The 25,613-nt window shown below is 44.8% G+C and overlaps 1 protein-coding gene across 8 annotated transcripts in view; it reads right to left on the bottom strand.

The window, feature by feature from the left end:
- The window catches only part of myrf (myelin regulatory factor), a 380,450-nt gene that overhangs the window by 42,346 nt on the left and 312,491 nt on the right, over positions 1 to 25,613 (bottom strand). For all 8 annotated transcript variants that reach the window (XM_038807647.1, XM_038807649.1, XM_038807654.1 and 5 more), the window contains 6 exons: positions 17,472 to 17,672; positions 14,854 to 14,962; positions 13,528 to 13,637; positions 12,854 to 13,014; positions 2,274 to 2,346; positions 361 to 449 (listed from right to left, as the gene is read on the bottom strand). In XM_038807647.1, coding sequence (XP_038663575.1) covers positions 361 to 449; positions 2,274 to 2,346; positions 12,854 to 13,014; positions 13,528 to 13,637; positions 14,854 to 14,962; positions 17,472 to 17,672 — 743 coding nt within the window. The remainder of the gene's footprint in view (positions 1 to 360; positions 450 to 2,273; positions 2,347 to 12,853; positions 13,015 to 13,527; positions 13,638 to 14,853; positions 14,963 to 17,471; positions 17,673 to 25,613) is intronic.

The following is a 25,613-nucleotide window of genomic DNA, read 5'->3' as shown; positions in this document are numbered from 1 at the left end:
TTCTGCACTGTAAATTCTATGAACAGGGCTGGATGAGGGATCCTGTGTGATATCCAGGCTGGGATATGGGATATCAGGATTGGAATATGGGAACTTTTGGATATCAGGATTCTCACTTGGGGGAGGGCACATAGTCTTTGCTCAAGTGTAGAAGATATTATTATACTCTGTATAACTGTTACTGTTGATGGCCCGTGAGCCAGGACTGGACAGTTAGAAATATACACATTGAGAATGTTTCGCAAGGCTCTTCCTGAAACCTGATTGTTACAGGATACCTGACCAAGATAATCCTTAGCCTTCTTCTTAGACCTGAATATTGCAAGCACCAGACAAAATATGGAAAGCCTTAATTCTTACCTGAAGGCCATGATTATAACGAGAGCTATGATGGTGCCTTGCAGGAACCTCTGGCTGAGGCAACCTTGTTCTGTTGGGTTAGAATGAGCCTGGGGATGTAGACACAGAAAGTTTATGTTTGGCAGATTGCCTATCTGAAAGGTATGCTGCTTCGGATAACACAGGCTGCTACTTGATGCAGTCTTAACTAAAGGATGCTCCAGACTCTGAAATGAGTTCAACGTGTTTATTGAACTATTAACACAGTTCTCAAATGAGTTCGACTCTTTGCTAATCTAACTGTAGTAACTCAGTCTATCTGTACCAGCTTGCTCTAAGCCACGTGCTGGGATGTGATGCTGCTGATCAACAGTCTAACTCTCTAGATGTCTGTCTATGGAAAGAGGCATGGTGTGGGTGCCTCATTCCTTTTATAGTTTTATGTCATGCCCCCTTGTGGTGATGCCACCTCTGAGTGTCCTGACTGCCCATTGGTTGTGTCCTATTCTGAGTGTTCATTGATTGCATGTTTGCATATCACGACAGAAGGATGCACCTAAATTATAATTGCAAGCAATTTGAAAAGTCATGAACTTGGTGACAAACATGACTGTGTGATCCTAACACAGGAAACTTTATTCTCATTTTCTTTCTCATTTATTGCAAAGGTTTTAATTCTGTGCTGATATGGTTTTCACAGGCAGAGGACGCATACCAGCGTTTCAACTAAATCTTCCTGTTTCAGTGTAAGCCTAGACATTGAGCATCAATTTGAATACAGTGGTGCTCAATATGTGTTCATCTGATGGCCACATGCTTTTTGAACTGGAATGGGTTGCAGGATGTTAAATCCTGGCTCAAGTCTGTCTCTTTTCCAGACCAAGAGCATCAAGGACAATTTGTACCACATGAATATGATTATCTAATGCAGCACTGACCAAAAATCAAAAAGCTTGGACATTCTGGCCTATGTGGCTGCAATGGGTAGTGCATTCACTCACTGAGCCAGCAGAACAAAAAAAAGGCATCATCACTACAAAGAACATGTGGTTAATTCAGGTTAAATATCAGAAATTCTGTTAATCGTCCACAGTATATTCTGCTTCTAGTTAATTTGTGTTTATTTTCCATTTATGATATGACTCATTTTACTTCAGAACAGATGTTCAATGAGCAATAATTTGTAGGTCAGATAGAACTAACAAAAAACGATCAAGATATATATACTTCACCTACAGAGATGTAGAAAAGTTGAGAGATTCAGAGAAAGAATTACAAGCCAAATAGCATACTTTTAAAAAGTTAATTCTTAAAATGTGGGCAAAGCCAGCAATTATTGCCTATCTCTGTTATCCTGCTTGATGCAACTAAGTGCTTCTTAGTTCATGTCAGAGGGCAATTAAGATTCACCCACACTGTCTGTGACTGGAGTCACATACAGGGCTGGACCTGGTAAGCACAGCAGGTATACAGTGAACGAATTGTAGTTTTAACAGCAATCTGATAGCTTTCCACTGATATTGGCTTCCCAGATTTTTTTTAAAAATTTAATAAATTTAGAGTACCCAATTATTTTTTCCAATTTAGGGGCAATTTAGCGTGGCCAATTCACCTAACCTGCACATCTTTGGGTTGTAGGGGCGAAACTCACGCAGACACGGGAGAATGTGCAAACTCCACACGGACAGTGACCCAGGGCCGGGATTCGAACCCGGGTCCTCAGCGGCGTAGGCAGCAATGCTAACCACTGTGCCACCGAGCTGCCCCACTTCCCAGATTTTAAAACTGGATTTAAATTTTCAAACGGCCAGAATGGGATCTGAAGTGGCATAAACATAGATATAGTGAAATACTAAAATATAGAGAGATCGAAGGAGAGATGATGCCCGACAGACTGAAAAAATTTAACTCCTTACCATCTTATGGATCCATACCTTATTGCCAACCTTTGGATGTCTTTTCTTATATGGCCCACTTCCTGCCCGACTGAAATGACTGCCAGTTTGGCTGTAAATGAACAGAAGTATTTCCTAAGTGTACAGTTCATGGAGGTGTATTCCTTTGTAATGAACACAGTAGCGCCGCAAGCCTGATAATTGATGACCACTGTGCTGAACTGAACAGTGCTGATGAATACAGTGCTCATTGTGTAATTGGGTGTGAAGGCCTGAGGCCTACTCTGTGCCCAATGTACCACAAAGCACAGGGAGCCCGCACACAGTCGGAGAATTGGGTTCATATAGATTTCACACCCTATTAAAATTATGGTTGATCCCCATCACAGGCACTGAAGGAGAAACCTAATTTAAGTTATTTTCCTGCAACACTTTGACCATGTACTCTGGCCATTTGGCCTACCTCCTTCTGACATAGTCTCAAAAGTTCCTCTGTAATTGTGCTCACCACTCCTGGTCAATTGCACCTGCATCTATGGGCAACAGTAGTCATTTATGTGTTGCTGATGTCCTGAGATCCAATCTGCAGCATCCTACGGCCACTGATGTAAGATCATTTTGTTCAAATGCAAGCATTCATGGCACCTTGTCCTATTGTGTGACCAGGATTGTGAAGGAGTGGGTAGGACAAATGTTTCATTCAGGCTTTGATGGCGGGGCCTGGGGTACGGCAATTAAAATTAAATGTTCGGCCACTAAGATTTTGGCGGACCCTAATGGAAGACATGAAATTGTTAATGGATCCTTAGCAGGTACCTTGGTGATCCTGGTTAATGTTTATGCTCCAAATGGGACCATATGGGTTTTATTAAAAAGCTGATAGCCTCCATGCCTGATTTGAACTCGCAACAGCTAATCTTGGGGGGTGACTTAAACAGTGTTCTGGATCTCAGAATGGACCGATCCAACCCCTAATCTCTGACTCCATCAAGGGTGGCAAAGGCATTGTTGGCTTTCATGGAGCAGATTGGGGGTGGGGGTGGGGAGAGGGGGGAGGGGGGGGGGGGGGGGGGACAGATCTGTGGTGATTTTTTGCACCCGAGGGATAAAGATTTTTTTTTCTCATATGTCCACAAGGTTCACTCATGTATTGACTGTTTTGTGGTGGTATGTCTCGCCACCCTTGGATGAAGAGGGTGGGATATTCAGTGATTGTGATTTCAGACCATTCCCAACATTTTGTTGATTTGATACTGGAGTGAGGCCCCTCCCAATGTCCTCCATGGAGATTGGATACTGCGTTGTAGGTGGACGAAACATTTTGCGAACGCATGTCCTCCACCATTGGGTAATACATTAAATTTTATAAGAGTGAATTTATCTCACCGTCCACATTGTGGGAAGCCCTTAAGGTGGTCATCAGGTGGCAGGTAATTTCCTACAAAGCAAACATGGAAAGAACTACCGGGGTTTAGATGTTTCAGTAAGATTAGGGAAGGTGGTAAAAGAGGTGGAGGAGTAGCATTGTTAATCAAAGATAGTATAATGGCTGCAGAAAGGCAGTTTGAGGTGGATCTGTCTACTGAGGTAGTGTGGGCTGAAGTTAGAAATAGGAAAAGAGTAGTCACTTTGTTAGGAGTTTTCTATAGGCCCCCAAACAGTAACAGAGATGTGGAGGAAAAGATTGCAATGCAGATTTTGGATAGGTGTGGTAGTCACAGGGTAGTTGTCATGGATGACTTTAACTTTCCAAATATTGATTGGAACCACTATAATTTGAATAGTTTGGGTGGGGCTGTTTTTATCCAGTGTGTGCAGGAGGGTTTCCTCACACAATATGTGGATAGACCGACAAGAGGCGGGGCCACATTGGATTTGGTACTGGGTAGTGAACCGGGCCAAGTGTTAGATTTGGTTGTGGGAGAGCACTTTGGAGATAGTGACCACAATTCAGTGACTTTCACTATAGCAATGGAGAGGGATAGGAACATATGGCAGGGCAAGGTTTATAACTGGGGGAAGGGTAATTACGATGCGATTAGGCAAGAATTGGGGAACATAAGATGGGAACAGGAACTGTCAGGGATAGGCACAACTGAGATGTGGAGCTTGTTCAAGGAGCAAATACTGCGAGTCCTTGATATGTTTGTCCCTGTCAGGCAGGGAGGAAATGGTCGAGTGAGGGAACCATGGTTCACAAAAGACGTTGAATGTCTTGTCAAGAGGAAGAAGGGGGCTTATGTAAGGATGAGAAAACAAGGTTCAGTTAGGGCACTTGAGGGATGCAAGATAGCTAGGAAGGAGCTCAAGAGAGGGCTTAGGAGAGCTAGGAGGGGGCATGAGAAGTCCTTGGTGGGTAGGATCAAGGAAATCCCCAAGGCTTTTTACACTTATGTGAGGAATAAAAGAATGACCAAAGTGAAGTTAGGGCCAGTCAAGAACAGTAGTGGGAATGTGTGCATGGAGTCTGAAGATATAGGAGAGGCCCTAAATGAATACTTTTCTTCAGTGTTCACAAAGGAGAGGGATCATGTTGTTGAGGAGGATAGTGCGATACAGGCTGGTAGGCTGGAGGAGGCAGATATTCGGAAGGAAGATGTGTTAGAAATTTTGGGAAGCCGGAGGCTAGATAAGTCCCCTGGGCCTGATGGGATATATCCTAGGATTCTTTGGAAGGTGAGGGATGAGATTGCAGAGCCTTTGGCTTTGATCTTTATGTTCTCACTGTCTACAGGAATAGTGCCGGAAGACTGGAGGGAGGCGACTGTTGTCCCCTTGTTCAAGAAAGGGAAGAGGTATAACTCTGGGAATTATTGGCCGGTTAGTCTCACTTCGGTGATAGGTAAATTATTGGAAAGTGTCCTGATGGATAGGATTTATGATCATTTGGAAAGATACAGCTTAATCCAGGATAGTCAGCACGGATTTGTGAGGGGTAAGTTTTGCCTCACAAGTTTGATTGTATTCTTTGAGGAGGTAACTAAGTACATAGATGAAGGTAGAGCAGTTGATGTCGTATACATGGATTTTAGTAAGGTGTTTGATAAGGTGTCCCATGGCTGGCTCATGCAGAAAGTAAGGAGGCATGGCATAGAGGGAAATTTGGCCGATTGGATCAGTAACTGGCTATCATATAGAAGACAGAGGATGGTGGTAGATGGTAAATTTTCATCCTGGAGCCCAGTCACCAGCGGTGCACTACAGGGATCAGTGATGGATCCTCTGCTATTTGTGATTTTTATCAATGACTTGGATTGGGTTAGTAACTTTGAAGGTTGGGTTAGTAACTTTGCTGATGACACCAAGATTGGTGGAGTAGTGGATAATATAAAGGGCTGTTGTAGGCTGCAAAGAGACATTGATAGGATGCAGAGCTGGGCTGAGAAGTGGCAGATGGAGTTTAACCCTGTTAAGTGTGAGGTGATTCATTTTGGTAGGACAAATTTGAATGCGGATTACAGGATTAACGGCAGGGTTCTGAAGAATGCGGAGGAGCAGAGAGATCTTGGAGTTCATGTCCATAGATCTCTGAAAGTTGCCACCCAAGTGGATAGAGCCATGAAGAAAGAAGTGTGTTAGCATTTATTAACAGGGGGATTGAGTTTAAGAGCCATGAGGTTATGCTGCAACTGTACAGGACCTTGGTTAGACCACATTTGGAGTACTGTGTGCAGTTCTGGTCACCTCATTATAGGAAGGATGTGGAAGCATTGGAAAGGGTGCAAAGGAGATTTACCAGGATGCTGCCTGGATTGGAGGGTAGGTCTTATGAGGAAAGGTTGAGGGAGCTAGGGCTTTTCTCACTCGAGCAAAGGAGGATGAGAGGTGACTTAATTGAGGTGTATAAGATGATGAGACGGATAGATAAATTGGACGTTAGCGACTTTTTCCTCGGGTGGATGTAGCTGTTACAAGGGGGCACACCTATAAGGTTCATGGTGGAAGATATAGGAGGGATGTCAGAGGTAGTTTCTTTACTCAGAGAGTGGTTGGGGCGTGGAACGCACTCCCAGCTATGGCAGTGGAGTTGGAGACTTTAGGAACTTTCAAGCGGTTATTGGATGGGCATATGGAGTGCACTAGAATGATTGGGAGTAGGTTGATTTGATCTTAGTTTCAGACTAGTTCGGCACAACATCGTGGCAGAGGCTGGTGGACTCCATCCTTGAGACAGATCATCAGTACTCGTTTGCCACTTCATCGGAGTTGCTTGCAAGTAGGAAAAAGCGGCAGACGCAATTTGAATTACTATCAATTGGTAAGGTGGTGGGCCAGCAATGACGTTCGAGGGGGGGTATTTTATGAACACGGGGAAAAGGGCCAACCTCCTTTTAACTCATCAGCTGAGATGGCAGGCTGCTTCCTGGGATATTATGCAGTTTGGTTTCCGCCCCACCTAAGGTCAACAAGGTTATTGAAACAGGAACATTAAAGAGGGACTTTATCTGGACCTCTATAGATTGGAAACCCTGGAGGAGATTCGGCCAGGACGGAGTTTTTGGATGGGTTATCCTTCCCATTGTTGGAGAGGGAGAGGGGGGAAGAGTTGGAATTCCCATTGGGTCCTGAGGAAATGATAAAATGCATTGGGTTAATGTGGACAAGAAAAGTTCCCGGCCCTGATGGATTCCCCATTGAGTTTAATAAGAGTTTTGCAGGACAATTGATCTTAGATATGTTTAATGACTCCATGTCCCGGGTTCGTTGCCCATTACACTTGTGCAGGCCTCTATTTCCCTGATTCTGAAGAAGGACAACGACCCTACGGAATGTGGGTCATTTCGACCCTTTTCGCTTTTGAATGCAGATGCTAAATTGCTCGCAAAAGTGTTGGTGCTAAGGAGATACAGAGCTTCCCAGTAGAGCCGGCTTCCACATTGCTGGAGGAGGTGCTGACAACAGGGGGACTGGAGAAGGGGTAGTATCGGCGGTTTCCGGGGCTATTTTGGAGGAGGAGAAGGCGCTTCTAGAAGGGATCAAGGCAAAGTGAGAGGAAGAGTTGGGAGAGGGTATGGAGGAGGGGTTCTGGTGTGAGATGCTCCAGGGGTGAACGCCTCCACCTCGTGTGCGAGATTGGGGCTGATACAGCTGAAGGTGGTGTACAGAGGACACCTTACAAGGGCGAGGATGAGTCGGCTCTTTGAGGGATAGAAGGTGTGTGTGAACGTTGTGTAGTGGGGGAGGCCCCGCAAACCGCGTTCATATGTTTTGGTCCTGTCCAAAGCTGGAGGATTACTACAAGGAGGTGTTTAGGGTAATCTCTAAAGTGCTGCACGTGAAAATGGACCCGGGCCCTCGGGAGGCCATATTCGGAGTGTCGGACCAACCGGGGTTGGAAACGGACGCAGAGGCGGATGTTGTAGCCTTCGCCTTGTTGATCACCCGAAGGCAGATCCTGTTAGGGTAGAGGTCAACCTCTCCACCCTGTGCCCTGGTGTGGCAGGGGGTCCTGCTGGAATTCGTGACGCTTGAAAAGGTCAAATTTGAACTGAGGGGAAGGTTGGAGGGGTTCTGCAATTCATGGGCATTATTCATTATGCATTTTCAAGAATTGGATCACACGAACATTAGGGGGGTGGGCTGGGAGGGTTGGGGGAGAGGGACTGTATGTGTTAATGGTGACTATGGGTGATTCCTGAATCCTTTTTGTCATTTGTTTATGTTAACATGCCGGCTAATGTCTGGCGTTTTGTGTGAGGATGGGATCATTGTTATTGATATGGGGATTGACATTGCATTTGTTACTGATTATTGTTTATTGTTGTGTAAATTTGGGAGAAAATGTGAAAAAGGAGAATAAAAAATATTTTTTAAAAAGTGCACGTGCTGTGGTTGGAGCTTTGCCTCCCAGAAGTGATCTCGGAAGACCAGACAGGCTTTGTCAAGGGTTGCCAATTATCAGCCAATATACGTGGCTATTAAACATTGTCCTTTCCCCCTCTCCTGTGCCTGGATTGGAGGCGATTGTTTCCATCGATGCTGAAAAAGCGGTTGATAGGGTGGAGATACTTTGAGATTCTTGGGAGGTTTGGTTAGGGGCAAAACTTCATATCCTGGATTTGTTTACTGTACAGGGCTCCCACTGTTAGTGTTCGCACAAATGTCTTGAGCTTGGGTTATTTTCGTCTGAATTGAGATCTGAGGCAGGGATGTCCATTACCTCCACTTCTGTTTGAACCGCTGGCCGTATTGTTAAGATCTTCCAGTAAGTGGAAGGGGATAAATTGTGGAGGGAGGGAGCACAGCAAACACGGATGATCTGATTCTTTATATTACGGACCCAGTATCCAATATGGATGAGATACTGAATCTACTCAGGAGTTTTGGCTCCTTCTCTGGGTATAAGTTGAATTTGGATAAGAGCAAATACTTTCCAGTTAACCCCCCGGGGAGAGGAGCCTATCTGGGGATGTTATGTCTTCACCTGGCCAGATGTAGTTTTCGTTACCTGAAAATCTGGTGGCCCACGATTGGGCTTTGCTCCGTAAATTAAATTATGCTAGTCTGGTTAATGGGGTCGAATCTGATTTTCAGAAGTGGGATAACTTCCGCCTGTCCTTGGTGGGCAGGGTTCAGACTATTCAAATGAATGCCCTCCTGAGGTTTTATTTCTTTTTCAGTGTCTCCCCACCCTTCTCCCCAATTCCTTCTTTGTCGGAGTTAACACGTTAGTGTCCTCTTCCATTTGGGTGGGTAAGACCCCAAGGATTCATAGGGGGGGCTTCTCCAGAGAGACAGACAGTCAGCTGGTCTAGCTTTACCCAATTTGTTATTTTATTATTGGGCAGATAATATTGAGAAAGTACTGGGGTGGTTTATTGATCCAAATTCCATATGGGGGCAAACGGGCATGGCTTGGGTCACTGTCTGCGAGGTGTCTGCGCGTTCTCCCCGTCACTGCGTAGGTTTCCTCCGGGTGCTCCGGTTTCCTCCCACAAGTCCTGAAAGGCGTGCTGTTAGGTGAATTCGATATATCTGAATTCTCCCTCTGTGTACCCGAACAGGCGTCGGAATGAGGCAACTAGGGGCTTTTCACAGTAACTTCACTGCAATATTAATGTAAGCCTACTTGTGACAATAAAGATTATTATTATTATTATGGAAGCGAGTTCTTGTCGGGGCTCTAGCCTGGGTGTAACCAGGATTGTATTAACGGCCCCAACAACAACAGACATTAAAAGGATACTCTATACTGGATAAACTTCTGTCAATGGTTACTGTACAAATACTGAAAGTGTTCATATCAGATTTCTCTCAAGGTTATTTTAACAGAAGCACATAAATGTTTCCATTAAAATACTGGAGAGTGTAATTTGATGCAAGTGTATTAAACATTTATATAACATTACTGACAATAATTTTTATCCTTTGTGTAATGTTCTCACTTCCGACAGGTTGTAGAACACATGACCCACACAGATGTTGCTCCATATTTAGCATTGTACACAACATTTTTGTCACAGTTCACAAGAGAGTAGTGCCATTTTAGCTTTCCCTGTGGCAAGTGATAGATTCTGGATAGTACCATTGGACACTCAAATAGATATTCTACACTTCCATGACACCTGTTGGGGTGGGGTGGCGGGGAAAGTTGAAATGGGGGCAGCTCTTTTTCTGCAATGGAAATATGTTTTTAATCACACCCAATCTTCCAGGTCTAGAGCCATTAGCATTTCAGCCAACTGTGGGCAGGCTTTGCTGGAGCAGTTCTGTCGCAATCGAGGGATGAAAGCAGACTCTGTTCTGCCTGAAATACATGTAGTTTAAAAATAGATTCAGGGGTCCGCTCTTCAGGCCCTGGAAAACCCCCAGGAGCAGCTAGCAAAAACAACTGAGTCATCACCACCACCAGGAAAACACTGGATGGCCTTCTTTGACCTCACAAAGACCTTCAACACTGTCAACCGTGAGGGATTATGGAGCATCCTCCTCCATTTTAGCTGCCCCCAAAAGTTTGTCACCATCCTCCGCCTATTTGACAATGACATGCAAGACATTATCCTGATCGACATATCCACCACAGACCCAATTCACATTCAGACTCGGGTCAAGAAAGGCTGTGTCATCACGCCAATATTTTTCTTGATCTTCCTTGATGCAATCCTCCACCTCACCCTCAGCAAGCTTGCCACTGCAATGGAGCAAAACTACAGATCAAATGGGAATCTGTACAACCTCTGCCGTCTGCAGGTCAGATCCAAAGCTGTCCCATCCTGTCTCATTGAACAGAAGATGCTTGCTTCTGCGCATGCTTGGAGACCGAGCTGGTGGGTGCTGGGAGGGTTGCGGGCCCATCAGTCGCGGCATTCCCGATCGCGGAATGAAGTGTCCAATTTTTTAAAATGGCAGCCGGGACCAGCTTTCAGAATGCCGAACAAAGCAGGATAAAGATGATTTCTTGAGGTATGGTTTGATTAATTGTGCCAACGCAATTCAGGGTGCAATACTCAAGTGTGTTATATGCAGGGAAGTACTGGCAAATGTACGATCAAAATCCTCAAAAACACAAAAGCATTTGAACACTAAGCTTGACAAGTATTTTGAAGAATAAAGGGTCATGGTGTTCGGGCAGGAAAGTGGAGCTGAGTACACAAACCATCAGCGATGATCTAATTGAATGACGGAGCAGGCTCGAAGGGCCAGATGGCCTACTCCTGCTCCTTGTTCTTATGTTCTTGAGTTGGAGGATAGCCTCTTGATTTTTTTCAACGGATGCAGTGAGAAGTCAGCTGAAGTCCTTAACAGAGATGTAACATTGAATGATAAGCAGTGAAGTTGTGAGGACCAAGCAGGCTAGGTCACATTCTAGGTAAGCAAAAATGGTGGGTGTCGAAGTTCAGGCAGTGTGGTCGCGAAGGTCGGCCGGCGTGGGTTGTGAAGGTCAGCCAGCTGGTAAAAATGGCTCCTGGACAAAAAAGTTTGAAAAACACTGGAGCAGTAGCGGTATCCACTCTCCAATATGGCTCAGAGACGTGGACTATGTACAACAGGCACCAAACAATCCTGGAGAAGTACCACCAGCGCTGCCTCTGCACAAAATTGCAAATCCATTCAAGGCGCACCAATGTCAATGTTCTCGCTCAGCCCGACATCCCCAGCATCGAAGCATTGACCAAATATGATTAGCTCCACTGGGTGGGCCACATCGTTCAGATGCCTGACGCGAGACGTCTGAAACAAGTGCTGTACACGGAGCTTCGACATGACAAGAAAAGGGGCTGGTTCAGCACAGGGCTAAATCGCTGGCTTTGAAAGCAGACCAAGGCAGGCCAGCAGCACGGTTCAATTCCCGCACCAGTCTCCCCAAACAGGCGCCGGAATGTGGTGACTAGGGGCTTTTCACAGTAACTTCATTTGAAGTCTACTTGTGACAATAAGCGATTTTCATTTCATTTTTCATAAGCAAGCCCCAGGAGGGCAGAGGAAATGATTCAAGGACCCCCTCAAAAGTATAACATCCCCATCAACATCTGGGAATCCCAGCCACAAGACCGCCCGAAGTGGAGGGCAAGCATCCAGGAAGGGGCTGAACACCTCGTGTTTCATTGCTGAGGGCAAGATGAAGCCAAGCCTCGATAGCAAAGGACACATGGCAACCTGGAGACCCCAACCACCTACTGCTCCAGCCACCATCTGTCCCAGCTGTGACAAAGACTGTAGATCGCACATTGGACTTTTTATTGTGGTAGCAAGTCATCCTCGACTCCGAGGGGCTGCCTAAGAAGTAAGATACTTGGACCTAATAGGCATCATGTGACCAGCATTCAAATCACAAGATGTCTGTTGGAGTCTCTGATTTGCATTAATAATTGTAATATTTGAGCAGCTGTGCCGACTGTCATTGGGCCCAGAGAGTCTGAAATAAGAGCAGGGGTTATAGTCAGTATCTGAACAGCTTCTCCATGGGCCCATCTGCTTCAGACTCTTTCAGAAAAACTAGGCCATAAGTCCCAAAAGAATGTTCCAGTAGCTGATGTGATTCACACTCTTTTAATCTGGGGAGAGAGCTCTGTCTATATTTTTTCCTCTTGTTCTAATCAAATCCTGGAGATTTGCTCCTCTTCCATTATCCCTTAGAACTGTGGAAGCCCTCACCTCCTCTTTCAAGCTCAAACCACCTGATCACCCCTACTCCACCTTCTTATCGTCTTTTAAACTTTGGCATTTTCCTCCTCAATATGAACACTGTCTTTGATCCAGGCTTCTCAATTCAAAAGGCTCTTGACTGTGGATAATTGCTGACGTGTGCTGATTGTAGCCAGCACTTACTCCCACAAAGTTTGTTTATTTTGTATCTTCACACACACCACTTTCCTTTGGAGGATAGTAGGGGAGTGCTGGAAGAATAAATTAATATAAACCTGTTGAACCATGTCACCTACACTCTTTCCATGGCTAATAAGCCCTCGAGTGGGATTTGAAACTCAAGCTCCTGGGTCCAAAGCAGGGCACTACTTACTGAGCCACGTGAGATCCTGCCCTCATATTGATGACCGAGCTAACGAATAAATATATTATGATCAAGAAAAACAGCAACCCGAATAATATTCTATGCTTATGCCAACAGAGGACAACTACTCTGTCCCTCACCCCTCATTGATTCATCTGCATTCTAGTACCTTAGAGTCCCCCCACTGACTGTGGATTTCATACTGTCCAATCGCTTCAGTTTGGCCAGTTTGCGGCTCCATGTCTCCAGCTCATTGATTCGTGTTTCAAGGTTGTCTGTCAGCTTGCAAAGTTCTTTGACAGCCCCCACATTCTCCATGAAGATCCGCTCCTGCATGGAACAGGGAGGATGAAAACAAGAAACTTAAACCCACCAAGTATTACACTGTAACAATTATAATGCGATTGCATAGTTAAACGCACATGAAAAATAAGGATCAAACTTGCTCTTTCTCCAGCATATCATCACAGATTCTGCACTGATCAGTATTTTCTTTGCACAAAATCTCCTCAAAGGTTAAGTAACCTCATGACCTTTAAGATTCAGCGCCATCCAGCCTTGTTTCACAGGTCTCCACAGTGTCATGTATTTCATGGGCTGTCAATGCTTATAATCACATTTCTATATTAGTGTAAATACAAAACGAAATAACTGATGTCCTGTGATTAATGGACAAAATGCTTCTTCCTTTTTGTAACCTAGGCTCAGCTTGTTTTTTTTCAATGCTCACTGCCTCTTTAATTGGCTAAAAGCTTGGCAGCATTGGAAATAGTGATTGCTGGGACCAGGAACAGTACTGGATTGCCGGTTATATTCAGTTTAGCCAGCAGGGGGCCACTCTACCTTATTAACCACCAGGAAGTTCTCAATGGTCTCTCCGTTGGCGCACACCACATCCCCCGACTCCTTCACTGCCTCGGGCAGAATTTCCTTCACCTCTTGTGCAATAACACCTGATGGGAAATTGCATCAAGCATCAATATCACAAACACTGGGGTGTTAAAGAAAACATTGGTTATAATTATGTCAGTATTCTTATCTCCTCTCTGGAAGGGTTGGGAAAATGAAATACAGTGGGAATTGTGCTGGTATCTGATACACAGTTTCTCTCCAATTAATGAAATACCCAGAATCACTGAATTGTTAAGGGATAGAAGGCGGCCATTCGGTCCACCATGCCTGCACTGGATCACCGAATGAGAAATGCACCTAATGCCATATTCACCCAATGTTTGTCCAGTTATAAGATCATATGACATAGGGGCAGAATTAGGCCACTCGGCCCATCGAGTCTGCTCCGCCAGTCAATCATGGCTGATATTTTTGTCATCCCCATTCTCCTGCCTTCTCCCCATAACCCCTGACCCCCTTATTAATCAAGAACCTATCTATCTCTGTCTTAAAGACACTCAGTAATTTGGCCTCTACAACCTTCTGAGGCAAAGATTTCCACAGATTCTCCACCGTCTGGCAGAAGAAACTCCTCCTCATCTCTCATTGAAAGGATCATCCCCTTAGTCTGAGGTTGTGCCCTCTGGTTCTAGTTTTTCCTACAAGTGGAAACATCCTCTCCACATCCACTCTATTCAGGCCTCGCAGTATCCTGTAAGTTTCAATAAGATCTCCCCTTATCCTTCTAAACTCCAACGAGTACAGACCCAGAATCCTCAATCGTTCCTCATATGACGGCAGTCAGGTTCAAGACTGAAATGTTTCATCACATCATCTACTGCCAGCACCAACCCCTCCCTCACACCCAATCACCCTTTTCCCTTCTGAAGGTACCGATCATTGCTCAGTTATGGTTTCAATAACAAACACATTCATGCAATATTCCTGCAGGAATGGTCAACTTGGCTGCTTATCCCTCTCAGGCACTGAAGCAAAGGGGAGTTCGGCTGAGATCAGCTAACTCTGTACAGAGTGAGGACTGACTCTCAAACATGCCCAGTTTGTAAAGCTCAGTATTTGCTGAATCCACTGATGATCCTCTGTTTATCCCAGAGTTCCCCACTATTTCCTGGCCTGGGTGGCTTGCTCCCTACTGGAAGCCAGCTGGTAATGACTAAGAGACATTTGCTTGCCAACTGGACATACCAAGCCCACGACTTCAACTCATTAAGAAATGTGCTTTATTTCAAACCCACTCTCCAAACTGCCAGTTTTTACCTGTCTCAGATGAATTCTCTATGCCTGCTGTGGCAGCAAACTCGGGTTTGTATTGATATTGGACCAGCCGCATCTGTGTGATCCTCCTCAGCTGCTCTGTGGTGTCCACCTGCATTGGCAGAAAAGTACAGTTGGAGCCAAAAGCAAGACTGTTCCAATGAAATCTTCAAACCCAAGTTGTGTGTCTCCCCTTCCAGTCTCCAGGTAAGGAGACTAAAACTGAACACAATACTCCTGCTGTGGCCTCACCAACACCCTATACAGTTGCAGCATAACCTCCCTAGTCTTAAACTCCACCCCTCTAGCAATGCAGGACAAAACTCCATTCATCTTCTTAATCACCTGTTGCACCTGTAAACCAACTTTTTGCGACTCATGCACTAGGACGCCCAGGTCCCTCTGCACAACAGCATGTTTTAATATTTTATCATTTAGATAATAATCCCTTTTGTTGTTATTCCTACCAAAATGGATAACCTCACATTTGTCAAAATTGTATTCCATCTGCCTTAACATAGCCCATTCACTTCAACTATCCAAATCCCTCTGCAGACTTCCAGTATCCTCTGCACTTTTCGCTTTACCACTCATCTTAGTGTCGTCTGCAAACTTGGACACATTGCACTTGGTCCTAAACTCCAAATTATCTATGTAAATTGTGAACAATTGTGGGCCCAACACGGATCCCTGAGGGACACCACTAGCTACTGATTGCCAACCAGAGAAACACCCATTAATCCCCACTCTTTGCTTTCTATTAATTAACCAATCTTCTATCCATGCTACTTTACTCTTAACGTCATGCATCTTTATCTTATGCAGCAACCTCTTGTGTGACATCTTGTCAAAAGCTTTCTGGAAATCCAGATATACGACATCCATTGGCTCCCCGTTATCTACTGCACTGGTAATGTCCTCAAAAAATTCCACTAAATTAGTTAGGCACGACCTGGCCTTTATGAACCCATGCTGCGTCTGTCCAATGGGACTCCATCCAGATGCCTCGCTATTTCCTCCTTGATGATAGATTCCAGCCTCTTCCCTCCTACCGAAGTTAAGATAACTGGCCTATAATTACTCACTTTCTGTCTACCTCCTTTTTTAAACAGTGGTGTCACGATTGCTATTTTCCAATCTGCCAGGGACCACCCCAGAGTCGAGTGAATTTTGGTAAAGATAGTGACTTTTGGATAGACAGTGACTTTTCACATCTGGGAAATAGATCAAAATCCAACCCAGATAAAAGATATGACAGAACAACAAAAATGCTGTAAATCTCAGGTCCATCAGCAATGTTCTCTCTTTGCTGCGCAGCTGGACAGAAATCTAGAATGGATCGCGTAGTACAATAAACAGGATACACAAAACCAATGCTCCCTTAACATGTGTAGGTGCACAGCAAGGTTGAGAAAGCAGGGCCTTCATGAATAACCTCAACTGGTACGAGAATTGAACCCACGCTGTTGATCTTGTTTTGCAAACTAGCTGTCCAGCCAACTGAGCTAAACTGGCCCCTCTGGATCCCGTTCAGCCAGACAGAGGACAGAGGTGGTGGATGGGGATTGTTCAGACCTCTGTTTGAGGAATAAGCAGAGAGCCCTCAGACCATCCTGATGGGGAATGGAAATATAGAGGGCTTCGGCATCCATGGTAAAGAGGAGGTGGTTAGGACCGGGGAACTGGAAGTTGTTGAGATGTTGGATACCCTGGTCCATTCCATCACCCCCAACACCTCACTCTCTTCCCACAGCACCTTCCCATGCAATCGGAGAAGAAGTAACACCTACCCTTTACCTCCTCTCTAATCACCATCTCTGGGCCTAAACACTTTTTTAAAGTGAGGCAGAACTTCACGTGCACCTCCTTCAATCTGGTCTGTTGCAATTGCTGATCCCAATGCGGTCTACTCTACATTGGAGAGACTAAGCACAGCCTGGGTAACCTCTTTTCAAAACACCTTTGGTCTGTCCGCAAGCAGGACCCAGACCTCCTTGTCACTTACCATTTAAACTCACTGTCCTGCTCTCATGTCCACAAGTCAGTCCTTGGCCTGCTGCAATGTTCCACTGAAGCCCAGTGCAGACTGGAGGACCAGCACCTCATCTTCTGATTAGATACGTTACAGCCTTCCGGACTTAACACTGAGTTCAACAACTTCAGACTGTGAACTCTCCCCTCCAACTTCAACCCATTTTTATATCTATCAATTTATTTTTATTTCTTCCATCGATCTGTTTTTCTCTCACCATTGCTTTTATCTAAGGAAGGTCTTATGGTGCAATGGGTAAAGTTCCTAACTCTGAACCAGAAGCTTTGGGTTCAAGTTCATAATGTGGTCAAAAGGTTGAGCATTAACTTGCAAATCCTTCTAATACACACCTGGTGGTAAGAGTCGGAGAGATTCCTGGTCAGCTATATGATGGAAACAAAATTAGAGCCTCTACCATCACTATCCATAGCTTCTACAACACACATGTAACTGTGCATGTTGTGAACTGTAACACACCACCACCTTTATTAAGAAACAAAAATGCCCCTTGAGTTGAATTACATCACAGCCAGATGCACCCATTGGCCAGACGCAGAAACATTCATCAGTGACTGACACACTCTCTCACCTCCTGGATGTTCTCCTTTGCCCGAGCATCTGAAGGGTGCATTAAAGAGCCCATGACCTTCACATTTCCATGGACAACCAGAGCTTCATCAGGACGGTCTGTGTTAATGCCAACTCGGCCATGGTGGAAGACTGTGTCAGGAAGTTGACCGCGCTGCCATAAGACATCTGTGTCACTCTCAAACTGTCCAGGGTTTGAAGCCTGTAAAGGATGTGGACAAAATTAATCTGGGCTCTGTTTCCCAGCTAACCTTAAGGTAGCAATCTTTTTTAAAGCTATCTATTTTCCTATAGGTCCGAGTGTCTCCTTGGATTTCAACAGTTTTGGTACCAGTTAAAATCAGCTGCTTCTATAGCTCAGGTGAGTTGTATAATTAACCACATCGACATAGGGTGTTGGGCTTGATTTATCTGCTGATATTACCTCAGGAAGCATTTAAACTGCTACAATTAACTTCAGTTCCTCCCGGCTTTGGCAGCTAAAAGCAGCCAAGGATCCTGTTCCTAGTCATCAGCAAGTGGCTCTTGTTGGGCATGGCAGGTGCAATGGATATCAGGGTGAGGTATGGCTGTGAAGCCTTCATTGGCCAAATAGCCCGTAAGAGTTTGCTATCTTGGCTCAGACATGAAATTAAGGAAGAGGCCAGAGGGCAGCCAATGTCCATGGAAACATAATCCGTCAACACGGGAGAAAGGGTGTGTTAGACCATACCAAACCTTCAACGAATATTAGGTGAGTGGACAAACTCGAAGATAGACGATATCCATCCACAACAAGCCAGTAGGCGCTCCCTCACCCCTTGGCACATTGCCAATATAGAGCAGACATTTTTTGCCTGATTTACATCCATTGATAAACGGAATATAATTATTTCAATGGCAACAAAAGCACCTTGTTGCCAACATGGGGTAATTATTTTCCTCTGTGGACCAACAAAACTTGAACTGTGCCTTTGAGGGTGGGTGCTTAGCAGAGGGCCAGTTACAGGTTGACAGCATTTACTTTCATACAGATCCATGAGGAGACTTTTGATTGTGTAATACTGGAAATATTTTATGAACTGAAAAGTAGAATAAGAAGGGAATCTTTAAATACAGCCAAGAGATAAGGTCCACTTTAAAAATAATGAATCATTCCAATTGATCAAAAAGCCACAATATGACAATGGGGAAAGTTTTTTTGTAACTAAATACATGACGAGGTACATAGCGTATACCTTCTTAGCAGCTCCCCAACTGGTACCGTCAACTGGTCCAGACTGGGAAGCAGAAGAGACCAGTCACATCACCTGTACACTCCCATAACAGACAACAGATCACTGCCTGAGCTTCCAAATCATTCCAAAGTCAAACAGGATACTCCCTAGATTGGGGCACGGGAGAATATTTGGTGCAATTCTTTCTGCTTTTAAAAATGCACTGACTTCATGAAAAAATGCTTGGCAATCTTTTCTAATTCAGGGAAGGAGAGGCAGACAAATCATGTTCCAGTTTGATATTATGCACAAACAACCTGCTTAAACGCTGTTTGTGCCAGGTATTTCCAGTCATAAACAGCCAAAAACAAATTGGCCAAGCATTCTTTTATGAATCTATTCGATCTCTTGAAGCACCTGCTGAATTTTTTTGCTGGTGCATCAAGACCGATTACAAAGTCAGGACAAGGTGCCCAATATGTCACCGTCACAGGGCAGTAGCAGCAGCAGCAGCAGTCGGCTGGCTCATGTTCAAAGCTGTAGGATAACACTATTCTGAAGGCATTCAGTTGAAGCTTTACATATAAATTGGTTAGAAAGGGAGACACACAAGCATAGCAACACACACACAGACAGAGTAGATGACAATAACAGCTAGAAGATGGGAAAGACTGACAGAAAGAAGTTTGTGTTAAGTATATCGGATACAATTATTTGGAATTCTCTGCTTTTATTTGCAACACACAAGAAACCAGTATCTTGAAAGTTTGCCATTCCCCTCAAAGCCACCCATAGCGACTGATAATTAACCTCCTCTCGTGCTATAAAACTCTATATCTGTACGAAGAAACTCTCCAGATCTACAACTCGTAAAAACATCTATAAATCTGCATCTTTATGAAGCCCTTCAGAAGGGTTTGTGAATGTGGATGTAGAGCACATGCTGGTTAGAATTATGTCACTCTTTCCAGTAGAGCAGAGAACCAACATGTTTCTATCTGGATTCTTTCACTTCATACACAGAATGTGGCTTAAAAACATGTCATGGAATCTATGAAACTATGAAGAAGTATTTTATCCAGTGGAGAAGGGTTTTTGCTTGTCCCCTGGCGTGGATACCTATCTACAAACCTGGCCGTACTTGTACGAATTGAGATACTATCCAGTAAACAGCTCTTCTGTTTGTTCACTACAAAAGAGGCAGCATTATGGACAGTGCGATAAACTCCCGATACAAATGAAAATCTGACTAGGATCTGGATCATGTATTAAGGGTAAATAGAAAGAAAGGTAGAGTCAACTTCTGTGGAAACGTAAATATGGCCACAGTCCCAGAGCACAATAGGCTGCTTCCCCCTTTGAGAGAGAGCTGATGGTGATTTAACCTGAGGTTCACTATGCCCCAAGTGAGGAGCAAGGTTGAGAAGATGGGGCCTTCATGGTACTCTGAGCTGACACGGGAATCGAACCCACACTGTTGGCATTGCTGCGCATCACCAGCTGTCCAGCCAACTGAGCTGCTTGAACTATGGAAATGTAATAATGACAGCGTGAGTCAGAAATAAATAATTTAAACCATCGGGTTAGGTGGCTGTTCGGATTCTGGACCTTTGAGTGATCTATCTTTTTGGGGAAGGGACAGTGAGGAATGCTTTCGGAACATTCCTCAGGAGATTAAATGTTTTGGCAATAATTTAACATGGCCCCAGGTATTGTAGTCAGTGGCAAAGTGATGGCATTTGCTTTACGAAAGCCGACCACAAAGATTGAGGAGTTTCTGTGGCATATTTCCCCATCCCAGCCACTAAATTCCATCCAGCCACCGCTCGGCTCCCAGCAACAATGATGCCATCGATCAGGTTAAGCAGCCAATCACATTGAAGAATTCCACAGACAGAAAACCAAGGAATAACAAGTAAAGTTTTATAATTTTTATAATTTTACAGGCAGTGATTAGAACATACACATGTAATTACAGTGAAGCTAAAATATCAAACAAATGTAAAAAAAATAATATTAATAATCTATGAATTTTTGTGCATGAAATGAATAAATTAAGAAATTTGCCATTCTGCATAAATAAAATTAATTTATTAGGGCCAGATAGGTGTTCAGAAGTAATTATGGCTCAGTAAACTGTTACATACCCAGATACATCTTATTCAACAGAAGTTCAACTCTAATCGGTACTTTCTAATTGATTTCCACCTTCAAGGACTTGAACAGCACACCCTACTGAGGAGCAATGTCTAGGGGTGAATTTAACAGGTAGCGGGGTTTCCCACCTCTCCCCACCACCCGAATGTCAGTGGGAAACACTCACCTGCAGATTCCCAATGTCCCAGAGCAAATCGTTAGAGATGAGATTCACAACCTCACTCGGGAGGAAGCCCTACCTTAGTGAGCTGGCAAATATGACAGCCCAACAGTGCCATAGGTGGCCTTTACTGGGATTACAAGCAGTCCTTGGATTCCAAGTCCTGGAGTCAGGATGGACGTCAGATTGGGGGATTCATGGGGGGGACAAACGTGGGGGTATTGGGGTGCAGGGTGATTTGGGAAGGGTCCTGCTAGTTGGGAGAGGAGCGCAGCAGGAGGAGGGTTTGGGGGGTGCACCCAATGTGGAAGTGGGGGGCGGTAAGAGAGAATTGAACTGGGTGATCAGTTGGGCTCTCCCTTTTCCCCTTCCCTCTCCCCCGTCTCTGATCTCCATCTGTCAGTCTCAAAATAATTGGCCACTTAGGGCCTCAACTAAGGCAAGGGTATCCAGAGTACCTTAGGTCCCATCTGCCCCCCCCCCCCCCCCACCCCACTAAAATTGAGGACAGATCCAAAGCCATTGGAGTGATACCGGGAATGTTATCTGCATCTGCAGGGAATGCTAGATTTCCATGGTTAACTTTCAATGTGCAGATACTGTAATTTTGGTGAGAACCAACAGTTTTATTATTCTCATTAGAAGCTTGTGCTATCGAGAAACAATTTTGTGTCAAACGTTGTGGCAGAAATTGAATCATTAAGAGTTTCCTGGCTATAAATTACAGAGTTCTACCCTGGTACCACAGCCAAACAACAAGTGAGGTTGATGGGGTGAAATAGAAACCATTTAAAAATGTTTACAATGCAGAGACACCATGGGCTGTTAGATCGGGGATTTGCCCCATAGTTGTCTACTCATTCTACTAATTTCACCTATTGCAGTTGAAGGCGAGTTAGCGTTTAACCACAAAGAAGAGGGAAGATCAACAGAAGCATTAACATGGACCTTCATGGTTAGTTTTTGAGTGCTGTCAGGGAAGTAACAATTTGACTTGAGTCAACATGATCAGAGACATCCAATCAGAGGAGAACATGATAAAAATAACATTAAGAAGTTTGAAATGCAGGTTGGAGAACGTCCTTGTATTTTTGACAGTATAAGGCTAGAAATGATTATGCACGACCAAAAGGTCAACTGAGTCTAAGCTTCCCCATCTATCGGGTGAATTTGGTTTCTGGTTTACTTGCTGACAGTGCAGCCAAATAGTTGGCTGTGTTTCAGTGCAACGCTGATTTGAAATAAGGGTAAACTCGCAATCTATGTGTAAGCTGACAGAAAAATGGTGCAAAGATTGTTAAAGTATCAGTTATGCTGGCACTAGTGAGCTCAACAAGGATAACGTGAGGCGTTAGCATTATTGCAGTGAGAAGCCATTTTATATCAACAGTAGCAGGTGAGAAATATAGTTTAATATGAGCTGCTCTGCATTCCCATATTTAACAAGGCTGGAATCACAAATAGTGCTAGCATTTATTTAATCAGTTTCAGTAACTGTCAGGACATCGTTTCACAGCTAGCCTCTGAACAATGACCATTTCTGTAAACTTGGACTAGAGGGTGAAATCATTTTATTTGGATAAACAATTACAGGCGGCTGCCTTTCTCTTCAGTCTTGGTTCTAATTCATCCTTTCCCAGGATTTGAAAACTGTGGAACTCTTCAACTCTCTGAATGCTTTCTTCTTTGTATAATCTTCTAGCTTTTAAAATCAAACCTGGTTTGATTTAATCTCTACTTTCTTATTTCCTTTCCCTTCCATGCTACTCTTTTTAATCCAGTATCAGGATTTCTCCTTCACTGGGGTTTCTCTGAAAATAAAAACTTTTGAGGTTCTTGTGAATATATATCCTCTACAAAGAAAGATTTGTATTTACACAGAGCCTTATCACATCCTTCAGAAATATCGAAGGCACACAGAAAGAATGACATTGTGTGGTTGTGCTTGTTGTCCGGATAGAAGTGGTGGTCCGTTTTCACCAGTAAGGTCACACTAAATCACAATGGGACAATAGCAAGTATTAGATAGTGTTGGTTGAGAATGGAATGTTGGTCAGGTTTTCTCATCAACTTCAATGGGAAAGAAATTAGGCAGAGTGTAAAAAACGATCAACAGGTGATTGAAATATTCAACACACTCTTCAGCCACCATGAGTGACAGTGGGCACTTAGTCCACCTGGCTTCCTCATCCTGAATAATGAGTAACTTCCTGCACGATGCTTAAATGGAATCTCAGTCTTATTTGAGTGGGTACTTCCCATGCCACTTGTCCCCACCTCAGAAAACAACATTCTATGACAGGTAGAGTTTGGGCCCTGTCTAAATTTCTACGGTAACATATTTTGGGTAATCTCCAGGCATCAGGGAGAGTTCTGATCAACAGCTCACCTATGGTATGTGAGAAATAGTCTACAGCTACAGGACTTAAAGGCCAGCAGTAAGTTAAAGAGGCAGAACTTGATTTTGTTGGATTCAGAAAGACTATGAGCCTCTACATTGTTTGAGACAGATCAGGGTAGCATGGTGGCATGGTGGTTCGCACTTCTGCCTCACAGTCCCAGGGACCAGGGGCGGGGTTCTCCGAACCCCCGCCAGGTCGGGGAATGGGCGGGGGGGGGCAGCGTGAATCCCGCCCCCGCCGGGTGCTGAATTCTCCGGCACCGGAGATTTGGTGGGGGCGAGTATCGCGCCGCGCCAGTCGGCGGGCCCCCCCCGGCGATTCTACGGCACGCGATGGGCCGAAGTCCCGCTGCTGTAATGGCGGTCCCGCCGGCGTGAATTAAACCACCTCCCTTAGAAGCAGGACCAGGCAGCGTGGGCGGGCTCAGGGGTCTTGGGCGGGGCACGGGGCAATCTGGCCCCGAGGGGTGCTCCCACGGTGGGCTGGCCCACGATCGGGGCCCACCGATCCATGGGCGAGCCTGTGCCATGGGGGCACTCTTTCCAATCCGCGTCGGCCATCAACCTCCGCGATGGCCGACGCAGAGGTGACCCCGCCCTGCGCATGCGCGGGGATGACGTCAGCAGCCGCTGATGCTCCCGCGCATGCGCGGACTTCTGCCGGCCGGCAGAGTCCCTTTGGCCCCGGCTGGCGTGGCGCTAAAGTCCTTTCCCGCCGGCCGGCGGCGCGCCAACCACTCCGGCGCGGCGAGGGCTTGGCCCCTAAAGGTGCCGAGGATTCCGTACCTTTGGGGCGGCCCGACGCCTGACTGGTTCACGCCACTCCATCCCGCCGGGACCCCTCGCCCCGCCGGGTAGGGGAGAATCCCGCCCCAGAGTTCGATTCTGACCTTGGGTAACTGTGTGGAGTTTGCACGTTCTCCCCGTGTCTGCGTAGATTTCCTTAGGGTGCTCCAGTTTCGTCCCACAATCCAAAGATGTGCAAGTTAAGTGGAATGGCCGTGCTAAATTGCCCCTTAATGTCCAACAGTTATGGGGATAGGGCAGGGGAGTTGGCTTAGGTAGGGTGCTCTTTTGGAGGTCGGTGCAGACATGATGGGCCGAATGGCCTTCTTCTGCACTATAGGGATTGTACGATTCTATGGTCAACAAAAACATTGAACACAAGGAAAGCTGCCCAAGGGCATTAGAAAGAGATTTAAAAAAAACAATTAATGCAAAATCAACCACCCCATAGATACTTACTCAGCAAGTGGAAAAAGAAAATAAATGACCACACCAAATTAGACTGAACCCCTTGTTGCCTAGGGTGACTTTCATTGTCTAAGTCTCTTAATAAAACAATACTGTGCAGCACACAGACACAGTCTTGGAAACTCCAAACGACTATATTGTAGGGGACACCCAAAACAATCTATGCTTCGGAGGTGTTCAATATTGTTCCAATTTTCATCTCAAGTCCTGAGAAATGTTCAGCTGTAATCACTCATGGCTGCAGAGAATAGCTTTGATGTCCCATTAAGGGTGAGGGAGTGCTGACAAAATGGTTACCTTCAAATGAAGGCATTGTGGCATCTCCCATGGAAGCAAGAATTATTTTGCATGATATGATTACAATCAACCTAGTTATAATCACCAGCACATAGAGAAATTGGACCCCTTTACTATTAATCCAGGTAGTGGCATTGAGCCAGAAGATAGTTGACAACGGCAACCAAAAAACATAAAGCGAGCCAGAAACCCTCTTTGAACTGTAAAAATGTTGATGTTGAGCTTTTGATATTCTCTACCTCATTATGCCAAGTGCCGAACAACCTGAGCACTTATTTATTCTCTTCAGGCAAGAAGAGAAAACAGTGCAAATGAATCAAAAATAAAGATAATCCAAACTGGAATATTTTACCTGCTATGTATTTTTATTAAATTATTATTGAGAAAACCTAGTGAAAAGTCCAAGGCAGGATGTTACCAGGTCTGCGAAGAGTTGGAGAGGTAATGAGGAAAATCAGACTGTCAAGTGACAACATTGTTGGCTTTTAAAAGCCTGTAAACTGTCGAGGGAAGGGAAAATTGAGGGCCATGAGGAATTTCACAATTTCAAGGCTTCAAAGGATGAGTTAGAATTGGTGACAATGTGATGAGTCTTCATATCCAGTGAGGAAGCAGATAGAAATTTTATTTGAAGCTTAAGATGATCAAGAAAGGAAAATCAGAGGAGCACTGATTATA

This window comes from Scyliorhinus canicula, chromosome 9 (genome assembly GCF_902713615.1).
Source record: "Scyliorhinus canicula chromosome 9, sScyCan1.1, whole genome shotgun sequence".
Classification (NCBI taxonomy): Eukaryota; Metazoa; Chordata; class Chondrichthyes; order Carcharhiniformes; family Scyliorhinidae; genus Scyliorhinus; species Scyliorhinus canicula.
This window is presented reverse-complemented; position numbering and strand designations above follow the sequence as displayed.